At 47.9% G+C, this 15,867-nt stretch overlaps 2 protein-coding genes across 2 annotated transcripts in view; one reads left to right on the top strand and one right to left on the bottom strand.

The window, feature by feature from the left end:
* Positions 1-476: 476 nt before the first annotated feature.
* GPC2 (glypican 2) lies at positions 477-6,905 on the bottom strand. The gene is made up of 10 exons (XM_028109876.2): positions 6,589-6,905; positions 5,764-5,922; positions 5,167-5,489; positions 4,249-4,329; positions 3,304-3,466; positions 2,960-3,090; positions 2,576-2,749; positions 2,333-2,472; positions 2,071-2,246; positions 477-887 (listed from the first exon to the last, which is right to left on the bottom strand). Exons 1-10 carry the CDS (start codon positions 6,752-6,754, stop codon positions 637-639), a joined length of 1,764 nt encoding a protein of 587 aa, XP_027965677.1. The 5' UTR covers positions 6,755-6,905; the 3' UTR covers positions 477-636.
* A 20-nt stretch (positions 6,906-6,925) lies between these two features.
* The window catches only part of STAG3 (STAG3 cohesin complex component), a 29,230-nt gene continuing 20,288 nt past the window's right edge, over positions 6,926-15,867 (top strand). Inside the window, exons 1-8 of the mRNA XM_088017075.1 lie at positions 6,926-6,982; positions 7,352-7,449; positions 8,285-8,446; positions 9,915-10,017; positions 10,433-10,549; positions 14,276-14,372; positions 15,223-15,299; positions 15,593-15,797. Of these exons, the coding sequence (XP_087873201.1) occupies positions 6,926-6,982; positions 7,352-7,449; positions 8,285-8,446; positions 9,915-10,017; positions 10,433-10,549; positions 14,276-14,372; positions 15,223-15,299; positions 15,593-15,797 (916 nt within the window). The remainder of the gene's footprint in view (positions 6,983-7,351; positions 7,450-8,284; positions 8,447-9,914; positions 10,018-10,432; positions 10,550-14,275; positions 14,373-15,222; positions 15,300-15,592; positions 15,798-15,867) is intronic.

Here is a 15,867-nt window from a genome sequence, read left to right as displayed (position 1 = left end):
AGCTGTTTATTTGTGGAATAAACACTGAATCCAACACTGAAGCATGAAGTGTGGAAGCTTGTGAAGGATGTGGATGACAGAGATCATGAGAGGAGCTCTTTTTTTTCTTTTTGGTATTTTAGTTTTAAGAAATTGATACTGAGAAAACTCCACAGAAACCAGGCCCACAGATCTTGACCCTATTCACATACCCTAGTCCCCTGCCCTGCACCCCATCAGCACCCAGCTTTGTCCCTCTGAGCCCAGGTGGCCCACCCCTCCCCACTTCCAGCTTCTTTCGAACCCCATCCCCAGTGGCAACTCTAAAACTCCTCCCTTTTTCCTTGTTGGGGCTGACAACTGGCCCAACATAGAGGCTTGGTTGGTGAGTACACCTCCTTCCTAAATAAATACGCCCGGCTCCCTCCTCCCCGGACTGTAAATGAAAAAATAAATATTGTGAACACCCACCCACCCACCCACCCCCAACCCACCAATGGTAATCTCCTGGATTTGGGGCCCCAGCCATTCACCCAAAAAGTCCCTTTCTCTACCTCTCTGCATCCCCCTTCGATTCCTCCCCAGACCCAGCTGAAGGGCAGGGGGGAGGAGGGGAAGGGCCATGAACCCTTCTGATGCTAGGGCACCCATCCCCTGTTATCTTGGTCCAAGCAGGGCCAGGGCTGACAGGAAGAGAATGAGAATGGGTTGGGTGTGAAAACCAACAGATGTCCCCCCAGTCCTGCTCCTGCCCTGGTTGTGGCGGACAAGGACACCTCCTCCCTTGCCCCCACTAACGTCCCTTCGAGGAGGGCGAGGCAGCCTGGCTGGGGGGGCCACAGCTGCTGCCCCAGCCATCCAGTCATCTGCATAGTGCTGTCCCTCTCCAGAACCACTGGCGTCTTCATCTGCAAGAAGGAAAGGATCAGAGGCAGGGTTGAGAAAGAGAGGCAGTGGGAGACAGACACAGTGAGAGGAGGAGCAGGGCGAGAGACAATTTAACATTAAAAACAGAAAGGAGGGGCGCCTGGGTGGCTCAGATGGTTGAGCGTCTGCCTTTGACTCAGGTCATGATCCCAGGGTCCTGGGATCGAGTCCCGCATCGGGCTCCCTGCTCCTTGGGAGCCTGCTTCTCCCTCTGCTTCTCCCTGTCTCTCTCTGTCTTTCATGAATAAATAAATAAAATTTAAAAAAAACACAAACAAACAAACAAAACAGAAAGGAGATGGGGCGTGTGGTTGGCTTAGTCGGTTAAGTGTCTGCCTTTGGCTCAGGGTCCTGGGATGGAGCTCCGCATGGAACCCGCATCAAGCTCCTCACCGGCTCCCTCTCCCTCTGCCTCTCTCCCCTCCCACTTGCTCTCGCTCATTCTGCTCTCTCTCTCTCACTCTTTCAAATAAGTAAATATCTTTAAAAAATAAAAACAGAAGGAAGAGATGGGAGAGAGACACAGGTAGATAGATGGAGATTGGGAAGAGGGAGAAAGTGAGTGACATGAAGGCGAAGGGACAGATCAGACAGATGTAGGAATGAGAGAAGAAAAGAGACAATGAGACAGAGGCAGAACAGAGAGAGAGATGGGGAGAGAGGATACACAGGAAAAGACAAAACAGATGCACACAGAAGCAGCAAGCAGACAGAAAAAGGGGTGTTGAAGGAGAGACAAATGTAAGACAGAGACGGACAAACAGATGGAGAGAAAAAACAAACGTGTGTCTGTGCCTTGCTTCTCTGGCAAACTCTATCCTGGGAGCCAGCCCAATGGCCCCCGACCGAGCTTCCCCACCTCCCCCAGGTTGCAAGCCCAACCCACACCCTTTTGCTCGATCTAAGAGGCTTCCCGCTGTTCTGTAAGGCTGTTTTGGTGTCTCCCCAGTGGGCTGTGAACTCAAGGATGGAGACCCTGCCATAGGTCTTCTACCTCTCAACTTTGAGGTAAGCGTTCAGTAAAGGCGTGTTCAAAGAAGGAAAAAAGGAATGAATAACTGAGGAGAGATGCGAGGGGAGGGGCTCAGAAGGCAGTGGCCGGGGCCGGGTCGGATCGCAGACAGCCGGGAGGAGCGAAGCGCTCCGGGCGCCCGGGGTTCTCACCCCAGTCGTCCAGTTCCAGGTCGCGTCCCAGCGCGGCCACCCTCATCCTGGTCGTCGCCGCCCGGAGCTGCAGCCGCCGCCTCCGCGTCTGGAGGTCGGTGCTCGAGTCTTCCTTGCCCAGCTCTGGGTTATCGAGCTGCTCGGACGGGGAGACCCCGACCACAGGCGACAAATACCTGCGGGCAGAGCAGCCCCGAAGGCTCCCGCCCGGCCCCGACTTGCCCGCCCCGCGCCCGGCCCGCCCGCCGCCGCCCAGTCTCACCGGCCCCGCCCAGCTCCGGTCCAGCAGGGAGCCGCCTCCTTCGAGATGTCCGCTGCCATGCGGGGGTCCCCGCACACGGCCAGAGGCAGCCCGGCCCAGAAGCCCCTCACCCGGCCCAGCCGCTCGCGGAGCTCCCACACCTGGGCGAGCAGAGAGCGCGGCTGGGCTGGAGCATGCGCCCCCCCACTACCCGTGTCCCTCCCCCCGGCCCCCGCCGCCGCCCCCTCTCTGCCCCCCACTCACCAGGCGGTTCAGGCTGGTGCTCCCAGGCGTCGTGGGCCTCTCCTCCGTACCTGGCACCCCTGCCGCCCCCACCGCTCCCGCCGAGGTCCAGAGGCGCCCCACCTCTTCCGGGGGGGCTGGGGCTCGGCGGCTGCGGCCTTGTACCCGTTGGGGGTTCCCACATTGCTGAAACACCTAAGGCACGAGGAAGAGGACCCCTCTAGTCATCCTGAGATGAGAACCACACAGTGTCCTCACTCTCAACACCCCAGTCTGACACCCCACACTGCCCCCCACTCCAGACCCTCAGCTCCGCTCATCTCTCTCCTGTACCCCAACACCCCCCCTGCACGGTCTTCCCTCCTCCTCAGGCTGACACTCCCACCCTTCTCATGGCCCCTGTACCTGGGCTGACACTGCCACACTGTTTTCCTGCAGATACATCAAAGCTTCTGAGATCCTCACCCCAATGGACTGAGCTGCCAGCTCAAAAGAAAAAGAGCCCTGGAGCTTCTCAGCCAGGAACAGGAGACCATCTTGAAGGAGGGGAAGAAAGAGAAAGGGTGTCATGAGGGACTGTGATGCTCCCACAAATCCTGACCTGGGTCTTGGAGGGAAGCAACAAGGTGTGGATAGGAGAAACATGAGAACAGTCTCTCAACTCCGTAAGGTTTAAAACTCCCTCCCCAGTCCACCCCAAGGTATTCCAAACACAAACAGCCCTCCCAGGCCCTCCTGAATCCCCTCACCCAGATAGGCCCCCCAGTCAGGATCCAGTCCGTGGCTTCGGAGACAGCCATTGGCCACATTGAGGCAGAAGCCCCGGCAGGGTGGCAGCGAGGGGATGCCCCGACAGAGGGGGCAGCCAGTCAGACGCATCACAGCCTGCCTGCATCCTTCAGACATGGGCACCTGGGGGCAGACAGCAGGACTTGTCATTCACAAACACAGTGGCTGCACTCAGCCAAGCTTGGTGCTGGACAGAGAGAAATCAAATACCGCACCTCACCTTCCCCAGGCTCTCTGTGGAGAGCTGGATGTGAATGTCTAGGCTTAGTGACCCCATGTGGCAGCAGGTAAGACCTGAAGACTGCCACAGATCTGATAAAGAAGTTTCCCAGGGGCCAGGCTACAGATACGTCCTTCTTGGCGGGGGGGATTAGAGAGGCAGTGGGGAGAGCCGTCTGAGAAAAGGTTCAAGAAGAGAGAGGCCATCGTGGTTGAGAAGAGAAGAGACTGGGGATGCAGAAGGTAAAGCTGGGAGGTCAGGGAGAAAATGGGTGGTGAAGAGAGGGCTTTGAAGGCCAAGGCAGGAATCTGGCCTTCAGAAGCAGGGAAGGGGGAGCCATGGAGGGGTCCTGTGGGAAATGGCAGGCGGGGGGGGGGGGATGGTGGAGGCAGTACTTCAATCTTAGGCTGCTATGGAGATGAGCAGACCACCAGAGGCTGGCAGGGGTCAAGGGGCATCAGAGAGCAAAAAGGGTCAGATAATGGGAGGAGGTCATGGATCAAGACACAAGGGAGATTCCACTCCTGCCCCCCTCCTTCCTGCTTTACCCTGGACACTGGGGCCTCAGGGCTGATATGGGAAGGCCCTGGACCTCTCCAGCTGGCACCTGACTCTTCCTCATAGGGCCTCTCTTACTTCTGCCTCTCCCTCCCTGGGCCCTGCCCACACTCAGGCCCCCTCTAACCTTAAGTGTTTCGCTGACCACATCTCTTCCGGTCTCCAGGCCCTGGATAAAGGCCCGGGCAGCCACCAGGGCCCGGGTTATCTGGGGTAGAGGAAAGAAGGTGAGAGAAACCATAGGGTCAGTCATGGTTCAGTCAAGACTGGAACCAAGACACCACACCAAGGGCACAAGCAGTGGGGGTTAGGTGTGTGGAGTTATGGTGGGGTTGTTAGGACGGTCAGGTGGTACAGGAAGGCAGGTTCAAGGAATATAATTCCTTGAACTGTATTCAAAGGAATTATAGTCTAGAAGGATAAAGGGGAGCTGGGTTTGGGAAGAAATGGAGGGATTGTGTTTTATAGGGCTTGGCGACAGAAGGATGGCATATCAGAACACTGAACTTAAAGCCAGAAGACCTGGGTGTAAGATACACCTCTACCACTTCCTGGCTGTGCAACCCTAACTTCTGGGAGGCTCAGTTTTCTTATCTGTAAAATAGGGATACCGCTATCTATCTCAAAAAGTTACTAGAGCAATTAAATGAGATACTGTAAATGAAAGTCTGTCTCGACTATTCAGTGCCCAATTCATGGTTAGTTGAACCACAGGAAGTCAAGATATTAGGCTTAGGGAGCAATTAGCAGAAAGGCGTCTGGGGGCCAAGAGCAGGTGAATGGGTCAGGGATTTGTATGAAACTAGGGCACAGAATGAGAATAAGGGAGTACCCAATTAAAGGAGGCCAAAGAGCATGGGGTCAGGCAGAGGGGACCGGGGCTCAAGATAGGGGCCACCAGGTCAGAGATGGCTGCCATGCAGAATTGGGGAGATCACTAGGTCAGGGGTGACTGGGGCATGAGAGGGGAGTTGGGGTGAGTGGTGCACAGCTCAGAGGTCACCAGGTCAGAGGTGGCTGAAGCTCAGGCTTTGGGGCCTCTCACCTGCAGGTGGAGGCGGTGGGGTGCATCCCCGAAAGGCTTCAGAGAGTCATCAGCAGAGGAGGCGAGGCGAGTGAGGCAAAACAGGTAGTCGGGGGAGAAGGTGTACTGTGGATGCAGCAGGGGGAAAAATCTCTCCAGGAGCTGTGCCCAGAAATCCACCAAAGCGTCATCTAACCCCTCACCGGACCTCTCATAGTAGTCCCGCAGCCGAGAGAACAGGCCACTGAATACAGGGGCGTGCTGGGAATACAGGCGGCCGAAGGAGTGGTGGAAGAGCAGGGCCAGAGAGCGCTCAGATGACAAGAGTATCTCCCGAAAAAGGTCTGTGGCAAAAGTGGAGAAAGGAGTGTGAGGTGGAGTGAGGCCAGAGAAGGATGGAGAATTGAAAGGGCGGAGGCAGGAAGAGACGGGGATGGGGAGACAAGAGAAAAGTGAGTTAGAGCCTCAGGAACTCTTAGAGACCTGAGAATACTGGGGGGGGTGACCCTGGACAGAATCTGGGGGTGGTGGTGGAAGGGGGCTAAGGCAGGATGCTTGCTGGGGTCATGAGCACAGAGAGGAGGTGTGAGGCCAGGTTTGGGGACTGCAAGTCCTCACCATCAAATTTTCTGTGCCAGGAAGCCAGCGTGTGAACCAGGAATGAGCTGCTCTCCTCCACCAGGCCTCGGAAGGTGGTCTCAGTCTCCCAAGTCAGCCTCTGCTCTATCTCACTGGAACAGCAGGTGTACTCCTGGGGACAGATCCGGAGGTGCTCACCTGGACAGAGGAGACACAGAAGAATGGGGGAAGGGAGAATGCTATCATGTAATTCCTTCCTCTTTCCGTCTGTCTAGGGGGCTATCCTTTCTCTTCTACCTGCTTTCTTTTCTATTGTCTCTCCCTCATCCCCACCTGACCCTATCCCCTCCTTATTGTGCCCTCACCCATCTCGAGTCCACTGGCATTAGTCAAGGGATCAAATAGTAATGAGCCAAATTAGTGATCAGTGTCCTTAGGTGACCCTCCCCAACATCCCACACTCCAGGCCTCTAAGGACTTTCAAGACAGCATCTATGGGAAGAATGGGGTTTGGAGGGGTGGGGTTACTAGGTAAGCAATAAAGTGTTATCACTGAAGGGGCTCTTAGAAATAGCGATGGGAACAAATTGAGCTGTGAAGAATGAAATACAGAGAGGGTGCTAATTACTAGAACGGGATTCCTAGGGTGGGGGTGGAGTAAGAAACCCATTATGTGAACAGGAGGCTTATTCTGATCCTGGTAAGTAAGTTCAGGAGAAGAGATATTATTGGCATGACTATGGCACGAAAAGATTATTAATAACGGTCATTCTGAAAGGGAGAAGAGTTATTGTGGACCGGGGACGAGCCGCCCCCGCCCCCCTCCCTCGCGCCCAATTCTCTAGTCTTCCTCTTTCTCCTCACCTGAGATCAGGGCGGGAGGGAGTAGGCTTAAGCTATATCCCCGGGCCCCCAGCACCTGCCGGGTCTCAACGCAACTCCGGGTGACCTTTGCCTCGCTCCCGGGTCCAGGACCAGGACCGGGACACAGAGACAGCAGCAGAAGCAGAAGAGATCGCAGAGCGGACATAGCTGCTGCCGCCCTGGTTCAGCAAAGTGTGTCCTAAGAAGGAAAGAACAGCCCGAACTCGGGAAGCCGGTTCTCTGCCGCGGGACCTCTCCGCGGGGCAGAGAAAGAGCGCGACCTCGGAAAACTGAACACCGAGCACGATAGCTGGACCAAGCGGTATCTGCGGAGACAATGGGAGCAGGGAGCCGGACCGGGGGCGGGGCCCGGGGCGGGGCCCCGCCAATGATGGTAAGTAGCGGGCCTCAGGGGCGGGGCCTAGGGAGAAATTAAGCCAATGTAGTGGGAAAGCTCGGCAGGGGGGCGGGACTCGGCGGAACTAAGGAGGCTGGTGGGGGAGGGGCGTAGCCTTTCTTGGGGCGTGGCTATCCGATTCGAAAGGCGGGGCCTGGGTGGAACCCAGCCTATAGCAGTTGAGAAGCCAGAGTGAAGGGGCTACAACTAGTCTAGTGCGAAGCCTGGCCAATGGAGAGAGAAATTGGGGGCAGAGGGGGCGGGACCTGGGTGGAGAAGGGCTAAAGCAGGCTGTCTGCGAGCCCGAGCCCACGTGACGGGGCGGCACGCCGGAAAGCTTGTGCCCGCACGAGGCTGCCCGACCAGCGTGACTGGAACGTGGTGAGCACGAGCTCGCGCACGCCCAAGCCTCGCGACAATTACCAGCAGTGGGACGGGCCGTTGAGCTCGCTCCTGCGCACAACGTGTCTCGTGGCTTCCCGCGTTTTTCTGGATTGTTCCGCCACCGGAAGAGAAGCAGCCGGCGCCCGTCCTGGAGGTGGGGTGACTGCAGAACCCCGAGGGACCCGAGGCAGTGATCTTTCCTCATCCCTGCCCAACCAGACGTCGCTGTTCCGGGTTCAGACAGTGAGGCTCCTCTTGGACCCAAGAATACGCCCTCTCCCCGCACTCCCAGCCCTGAGAGAGGAACCGCCCTCCTCCATGCCTCAGTGGTTTTCTCCAGAGAGGCCAGGAACCCCAAGCCCCAGCCCCCAAGAGACTGATAATCACTCTTTTCAATGGTTAGGAAGCCCCTCAGCCCACTTACCCCAGGATCTTGTCAGAGATACCCTCTTCTGGAAAAACGGAGAACACGAGTTTGTCTTTACTCCTTCAGCGTTTCTGGTCCTGTTCTAATGGCGGCTGCGGCCCCTGATCATTAAGCGCTTCCCCTTCAGTGTGGAATCAGGCTCCAGCCTGAAAATGAAGGAGTGGGTGGGTCCTTTTTTGTTTTGAGGGTTTTTATGTGTAACATGAGCGAGCTGGTCCCCTTGCGCCATGCAATCAACGCTTGGACCCCTGCAGAGAAGGATCTGCTTTAAGCGGCTCTGGGGTGCGTCTTGCTGTGGCCCTGGAGAGCGACTCCCAACCCACATCCATGGGGCCGTGGTGTCTTAGGGCACAACTCTTGTCCCTTTTTGGCGGGGGCATCCACACCCCAACCCCGAGTTGCAGAGCAGTCCCCTTGTAAAGAAAGGGCATGGTTGGAGCTGAGGCTGGAGATGTGGGTAAAGGCCCTTTCCTCTCTTTCTTTCGCAGCTGGACCAGCATGCCTACTCTGCGGCCCTCCTCCTCCCCAAGCAGTGTGTCCTCCCCGCTGCGGAGAGCAGCAGGTGGTGGACAGAGGGGCTTGTCTGCATCCTCTAGTTCGTCTGTCAGTGTGCCCTATGGTGAAAGGGACTCGGACCATACTTCACAGGGGTGAGTGGAGTTAGTGAGAACTTGTTGCGTTGTCTGGCTTTCTCCAGCAGTGCGGGCAGCTTTCCCCTCTGTCTGCCTGTGACTCTGTGAAAACATAAGCTTACTGGTTCAGAACAGTGACCCTTTCCAGCTCTGCTGGCTGGTTTTGGGTTGGTTGGTTTGTTGGTTTTTCTCTTTCCTGCCCTGCATGTTGTAGGCACCAAAAATAATACATCTTCTAAATCCATCATCCAGCTCATCCAAACCTTTCGTGAATATATTTGTATATTCAGCATGTATATAGCCTCTGTCGGGAGTGGGGAGGTGGGGGAAGGAGAAGTAAAGAGTTCTTTATTTGTTTCTTAACAAATAGTATATACTTGTTAGTTGGTGTGTAATGTTCCTTTATTTAGGGATTTTATAAACAGATTGATCTGTCATTATCTATGAGCTTACTTTGTGAAGGTTATAATAATAAATCTTTTTTTATTTTTCCAGGAAAAAAATAACCTCATACAAGATCTGATTTATCTCCTGGTTATTTTTTTAACTTTTTTTTTTTTTTAAGATTTTGTTTATTTATTTGACAGAGAGAGAGATCACAAGTAGGCAGACAGACAGGCAGAGGGAGAGGGAGAAGCAGGCTCCCCACTGAGCACAGAGCCCGACATGGGGCTTGATCCCAGGGCCCTAGGATGGACGACCTGAGCCCAAGGCAGCCCTCAACCGACTGAGCCACCCAGGCACCCCTCTCCTGGTTATTTTTTTAATTGGCTTCCTCTGACACCTTTCTCTCGGTGCTACTGTTTGGGACCAGATTTTATCTATGTTATAAACTTAACTCTGATTGATAACACTTGTAAACTTGTTTCAAGGAGTGAAATTTAACTCTAGGCATATATTAATCTCCAGTTTACGTATGAGTAATGTGTGACTTCCCAAGCCACGCTGATTTTTCTCCACAGCAGTGATCCCTCTCCCTGCTTAAGTGAATATCATTTTCTTTTCTTTTTTTTTTTTTTAAGATTTTATTTATTTTTCAACAGAGAGAGAGACAGCGAGAGAGGGAACACAAACAGGGGGAGTGGGAGAAGGAGAAGCAGGCTTCCTGCGGAGCAGGGAGCCCGATGTGGGACTCGATCCTGGGACCCTGGGATCATGACCTGAGCTGAAGGCAGACGCTTAACAACTGAGCTACCCAGGCGCCCTCATTTGATTTTCTTATTCAGAGAGAATATTAGGAAGAGGTTGTCTTTTATCCACTCCAGTTTTCATTTTACATCTTCACTGCTTTCTTCAAGTGAAAGTTTTCGTTTAAGATTTTGTCTCTACTCCCTGTTAAAGTAAACCTCTTCTTTAAAAAAAATCTGAATATATTTTTCTCATGGAGAAGGGGTTACAGTTACAGAAAAAGAAATTGTAAATTATTTGCCATTTTATATGGAGGGATTGGGGTTGTGTATCTAAGGAAAACCACACTCTCTCATAGGGATAGTGATTCTTTGTCAGCTGATGAAGGCAGTGACTTTGAAGCTAGCCTGAGACGCAGTGTGAAGAAGAGAGCAGCAAAACGACCACTCAGAACAACCCCAGTGAGTCAATCAGTTTCATTTTTCTTTTGAACCTAGTCTGGGAAGCAGCAAAAACAAACGAAAAACCCCAAAACCCAAACAAAATGAAAATCTAGAAAAGGCTCAGGTAATATGTTTGATGAAAGGGCAAAATTTAGAGAGTGTTAAGGGACAGAAGTAGGAGGAAGGCAAATTTTGAAGAGAAAAGAATAAAAGAAGGGTATTAAGAATAGAGAGGAAAAAAAATGGACTTAAGGGACTTTTTAAAAGAAGAAAAAGTTAGAGATTCACAGTATGAAAATCAGTTATTTTAGATCTCAGTAACTCAAATTCTGCTGTGAAATTGGCAGCTTAAGCCTACTTGTATGACAGTGATGAGACTGTTAACATCACTTTGACGTTTTAAAAATATTTCTGATCTCTTTATACTTACTAGGTGGCAAAACATCCAAAGAAGGGGTCCCGAATGGTACGTGGTCATGGCCAGAAAGACTCAGAGCTACCAGCCAGTGATCTCTTTGATGCTGTGAAAGCTGCCAAAAGTGACATGCAGGTAAAACAGTGTCTCACCCTCTGTTTCTTGATACCATATCTTATCTGTTGTAGAAAGATAAGGACAAATGTTTACAAAATTGATTTAATGGGGATGATGTAGGGAGTATAACCTATATGACGAAAGAGAGATAAGACCATGGAGTAAATCTTTGGAATGATGTAAGGGAGACCTGGGATGTGAGAGAATCCTCCTTTCTTAAAAGTATCACAGAACAGGATAGATTTTACTTTTATTAATCGGGATGGAGGAGGCAAGCAGTGGCATTAGATAATCTGGAGAGAAATCATGCTTGTGGGTGGCAACTTGTTCACCCTTGTCGCTCTTTAGCTCCACTTTAACAGTTACACCTAATTCTTTTTCTCCTTCCCTGCATTTCTTTTTTCCATAATTTTATTGTAATTCTGTTTTCTAAAAGTGTAGAAGGCTCACATACAGTTTTTAAAAATTTGAATAATCACCCAGATCTCTAGTCTCAGTTCAAGAAACATTAATTGTGCCATAGTATATCTTCTCTCCATCCAGCCCACACAGCCCCTCACCACCCAGAGATAACCACTAGAGTAAATTTTCTGTTAATTATTCCATTGTCTTTCCTTATACTTTTGTTACTAGTGAATATGTTCTTTAAATAAATGAACCATTTTTACAGTTTTCTGTGACTTATTTCGATTATTTGAGATGTAGTCTTATTGATGTGTAGTGTAGATTTTTACAGTTTCTACAACAGTTTTAGATTTTCACGCAGAAGGAGCTTTTCTATTTATATTTTTGTTATTGTTTTCTAACTTGATTGCATTGTAGTCAGGAAAATGTGGTCTTTGAAGCTTATGGAGACTAGCTTTATGACTTAGCATTTAGTTCATTTCCAAAACCATTTCACATGTGCTCAAAGGTGTGTGTTCTCCATTTGTTGGATAGACTGTTCTCTTGGGTGAGATCAAAAGTGTTTAATGTGATACTGCTTTGATATTTCTCTAGGTTTTTGGATTTTTTGTTTGGTTTTGGTCTGGTATGTCAATTACAGAGAGATGTATTAAAATCCACAAAGATGATCTTTTTAATTACTATTTTTGTATTCGTTGTATATTTGTTGCCTAGTAAATTGAACCTTGTTATATATCATCACTTTTTATATTTGAAGACAAAAAGTTGTTGGTTCTTATTATATCTGCATTAACTTTATTTTTAGTTAGCATTTGCCTAATACCTTTTTCTATCCTTTTTTTTTTCTCTAAAACTTTATTTTTAAGTAATCTCTCCACCCCACCTGGGGCTCAAATTCACAACCCTGAGATCAAGAGTTCCATGCTCTACTGATTGAGTCAGCCAGGCTCCCCTCCTTTTATCTTTTTACCTTCAATCTTTCTGTGTATGTCTGGAGTCTATCTCCTGCGTGTAGTTTATATCTAGATTATGTTCTTTAATCCATTCTGTTAATCTCTACTTTAACAAGAGAGTGTGATTCATTTACATTTATTGTCACTGTGGGTACATACGAATTTATTTCTACCATTTTATGTGCTTCCACTTTATCTTTTCTGTTTCTTTTTCTCCTCTCTTTGCTTGCTTTTGGATTTCTCTTTTTTTTTAAGATTTTATTGAGAGAGAGAGAGAGTGAGCATGAGTGGGCAGGGAGAGGGAGAAGCAGACTCCCCACTGAGCAGGGGCCCGATGGGGGCTCGATCGCAGGACCCCAGGATCATGACCTGAGCCGAAGGCAGACACTTAACCGACTGAGACACACGGGTCCCCCTGGATTTCTGTCTTCTATAAGGACCCAAGCACACTTTAATTCTAATTGCCCCTTCCAGTTTTCATACTGTCTTGTAATGTTTTAGTTACACTAGTCTATGTCCCTTCTTCCAACAAAGTAGACATTACCGTTTTATACAATGTTTGTATTTACTTACATTTTTATCATTTGGCTTATCATTGCTTCTCAAATCTTCCACACAAATTCACCCACTTGTTCAAAGTGTATCCTTTAAAATTTCCTCTAGGTAGAGTTTACTAACTAATTTTTTTTGTTTGCTTATATGAAATGTCTTTTACTCTTGTTCTTGAAAGGTTATTGAAAGGTCTTGAAAGGGTATAGAATTCTAATATATTTTTCTCTCTCAGCACATTGAAAAGATTCTTCTAACTTCCCTTATAGCTGCGGAAAGTCAGCTGTCAGTCTAATTTAGCACCGTCTAATACAACATTTTGTAATGATGGAAATGTTATATATCATCATTTAGTATAGTATTCACTAGCCACATGTGGCTATTGAGTACTTCAAATGTGACTGGTGTGACTGAGGAACTGGATTTTTAATTTTTATTTGATTTAGTTTTAAGAGCCATATATGGCTAGGGGCTGGTGTATTTGTGCAGATTTAATTTGTAAATTGTTTTGTTTGTAAGTGTTACATGCAAATCCTTTTTAAGTGATCTCTTTTTGTCTTGATTGTTTTTGAGACTTTGGTTTTGTGTTATATTTTATAGAATTCTTAAAGGTGTAAATTTCCTTTTTATTTGTCATGTTTGAAATCTGTTGGCATCTAGGCTCTGAAGATTGGTGTCTTTCAACAACTGTGGAAAATTCTTTTCTGATACTGCCTCTTTGTCATTCTAGTATCTTCTTCTGCAATTCAATTAGACATTAATTAGAACTTCTCACTCTATTCTCCATGTCTCAATAGCTCTATCAATATTTCTGTTAGTCTCTCCAGGCTGAATTTTGGATAATATCTTTGATTTAATCTTCCAGTTCACTCATTTTTTGTTTTACTGTGTCTAATCTGCTTTTAATCCATTCATTGAAGTTTAAATTGTATTATATTTTTCTATAGATTTTTTTGGCCCTTTTTCAAAATTTATTGTTCTTTGCTTCTTTAAAACTTATCTTTTATTTCTTTATTCATAGGATCATTTATAGTCTGTAATAACTTTAATGTTTGAAGTTTGTGAAAGTAATTCTGTTTTTTTTTCTGCTAAGTCTTATTTCAGTGCCTTATTTCTTTACTAAGTTTCATTGTGAGCTCATTTTTCTTGGAGCTCTGTATGTTGGAATTCTTTGGGCCCTGGGTTAAAGGTGGGTTTTTAAGAGTGGAATCTGCATTTGCTTCTGGTAGTTGACTGGGGACATTCCAGAATCACTTTGAATTAAAATCTCTGATTGAGAGTATTCTGATTGTATAGGTAGTAGGGATCTGGACTGCAAATCCAGACCTGACCTGAGAGCTGGCTTGTGGTTATGAATTCTCAAGGGAGAATTCTTTTTTTTTCCCCTTCACCCTACACTAGTCCTAACAGGCTAGTTTTCTTGCTGTCCTCTTCTGACCTGTAGGTTCATTTCTTATTCCTGCTTCCATGATGTGACTTTTTCCAGCACCTAGCTTTATTGCAGGAGCCTCTCTTTGGACCTCGCTTCCTGGAAAACCCAAAGGCTCTATATCTTATGCTCTGCATTCCATGCAGCTGTCTGGACAGAAAGTCAGGATTTCCAGTGTTTAATAGAACCCCAGGGCAAAAATCAGCTTTCTTATCTCCCAGGATTGCTACCTTCACTTCATTTTTGGCCTATATGTAATTCTACTTTTCATTCCAGTTCAGCAATACATTTTAAAAGATGTTTTTAATATTTTAATTGGAAGTTTAGCTGTTTCAGTTGGGACAATCATACAGGATCTCCAGTCTGTCATAGTGCCAGAAGTAGAAATCATCCACCTTGTTTTCCTAGTCTTTGGTGGATGAGTGGCTGGATAGCTACAAGCAAGACCAGGATGCGGGATTCCTGGAGCTCGTTAACTTTTTCATCCGGTCTTGTGGATGTAAAGGTGAGGAAATTCCTACTCCTTGGTAATCCCTAGCCCTTTACTCCTATGTTATGAAACTTTTGCGGGACTAGTTGTTTTCTAAATAAAGGGAGAAAGTAAAGCATAAAAAAAGTTTCACTGATTCGACGACATTGTAGATTGGCAAATAGGTAAGTGATCCAGTTAGGGAACTATGTTGTTTTGGAGCTAAGACCCTTTGGGGAAAAATAACTAATCACACTAATGTGATGAAGATGATATTCACAAATTTGAAAATAGACCATTAGACATCTTTTAGTCTTCCTTTCTCTAGATGAAATAATTTTTTATTATTCCTTATTTCCTTAGCCATTTCCTTCCATATTTCTCTATTGAAGCTGTGGGCCCCCAGATCCCCAGAGGTCATGACTTAATTTATTGGGGCAAGATAATCTCAGGCAGGTTGTATTATAAGAATCCAGAATTGGTGTAGCTTTATCGCTTTATTTGTTTGTTTGTTTGTTTATTTATTTATTTATTTATATTTATTTATTTATTTAAAGTAGGCTCCACACCCAGCGTGGGGCTTGAACTCACTATCTTGAGATCAAGAGTCACATGCTTTACTGACTGAGCAAACCAGATGGCCTGTTTGGATTTTTTTTAAACCATTGTTTTCCATTGCTTGATTCCTTTGGGTTTTCTAGAGAGCTTGCTTTATAGCAGATACACAGTTGGATGGTAGCAAATTTTATGACTAGGATTCAGGTCTTCTTATTCCCCACCTAAGCTCTTTTCAGTATATTCCGTAGCTCATCTTCAGGTGTATATGCAAATGGTCACGGTGTCCTGTTATTTTTCTCTTAAGTACCTCATCTCCTCCATTCCTCAGGCAATGTGACCCCCGAGATGTTCAAGAAGATGTCCAACTCAGAGATCATCCGGCACCTAACAGAACAGTTTAATGAGGTGGAGGAAGACAACCAGGATTCTCTTGCCACTCTTATTTCAAATACAAGGCCCATTATCCCCCTCTTTCTGATTTTGGGAAAAAGGATAGCTTTTGGAAGGAGTTTAATTTCTTGGGGGCAAAAGGGACCCATAGATGTTATCTGAATATGCCTCTAGAGTTGAGAATAGCAGGAAATGAGGTGTACCTGAGTTATATTTTTATTATACTATTGGGTTTTGACATCCCGAGTCCCTGTGGCTTCATAGGCTTGATAATACTTTTCTCATCCTTTTCATAAATCCTTCTGTAGGACTCAGGAGACTATCCCCTGACAGCACCAGGTCCATCCTGGAAGAAGTTCCAGGGCAGCTTCTGTGAATTTGTGAAGACCTTGGTCTATCAGTGCCAGTATAGCCTTCTCTATGATGGCTTCCCTATGGACAACCTCATCTCCCTGCTCACTGGCCTCTCAGACTCCCAAGTCCGTGCCTTCCGTCACACTAGCACCCTGGCGGGTGAGCACGCACTTTTACTCTGTAAATGTTCTCTGGGAGATTTCCTCTGTTCGCTGGTTCTGGATCTTCT

This window comes from Eumetopias jubatus, unplaced genomic scaffold (genome assembly GCF_037043125.1).
Source record: "Eumetopias jubatus isolate StellerSeaLion01/CBP00866 unplaced genomic scaffold, mEumJub1_p1.0 scaffold_12, whole genome shotgun sequence".
NCBI lineage: Eukaryota > Metazoa > Chordata > Mammalia > Carnivora > Otariidae > Eumetopias > Eumetopias jubatus.
The sequence above is the reverse complement of the archived record's forward strand: the minus strand, read 5'-3'. Positions and strand labels throughout refer to the sequence as shown.

Coding starts and splice junctions, on each gene's coding strand:
- GPC2 (XM_028109876.2), bottom strand. CDS start 6,754: ATGTCCGCTCTGCGATCTCTTCTGCTTCTGCTGCTGTCTCTGTGTCCC. Junction 4,330..5,166: donor CCCACCGCCTCCACCTGCAG/GTGAGAGGCCCC, acceptor CCTCTACCCCAG/ATAACCCGGGCCCTGGTGGC. Junction 2,750..2,959: donor GTGTGGCAGTGTCAGCCCAG/GTACAGGGGCCA, acceptor CTCGTGCCTTAG/GTGTTTCAGCAATGTGGGAA.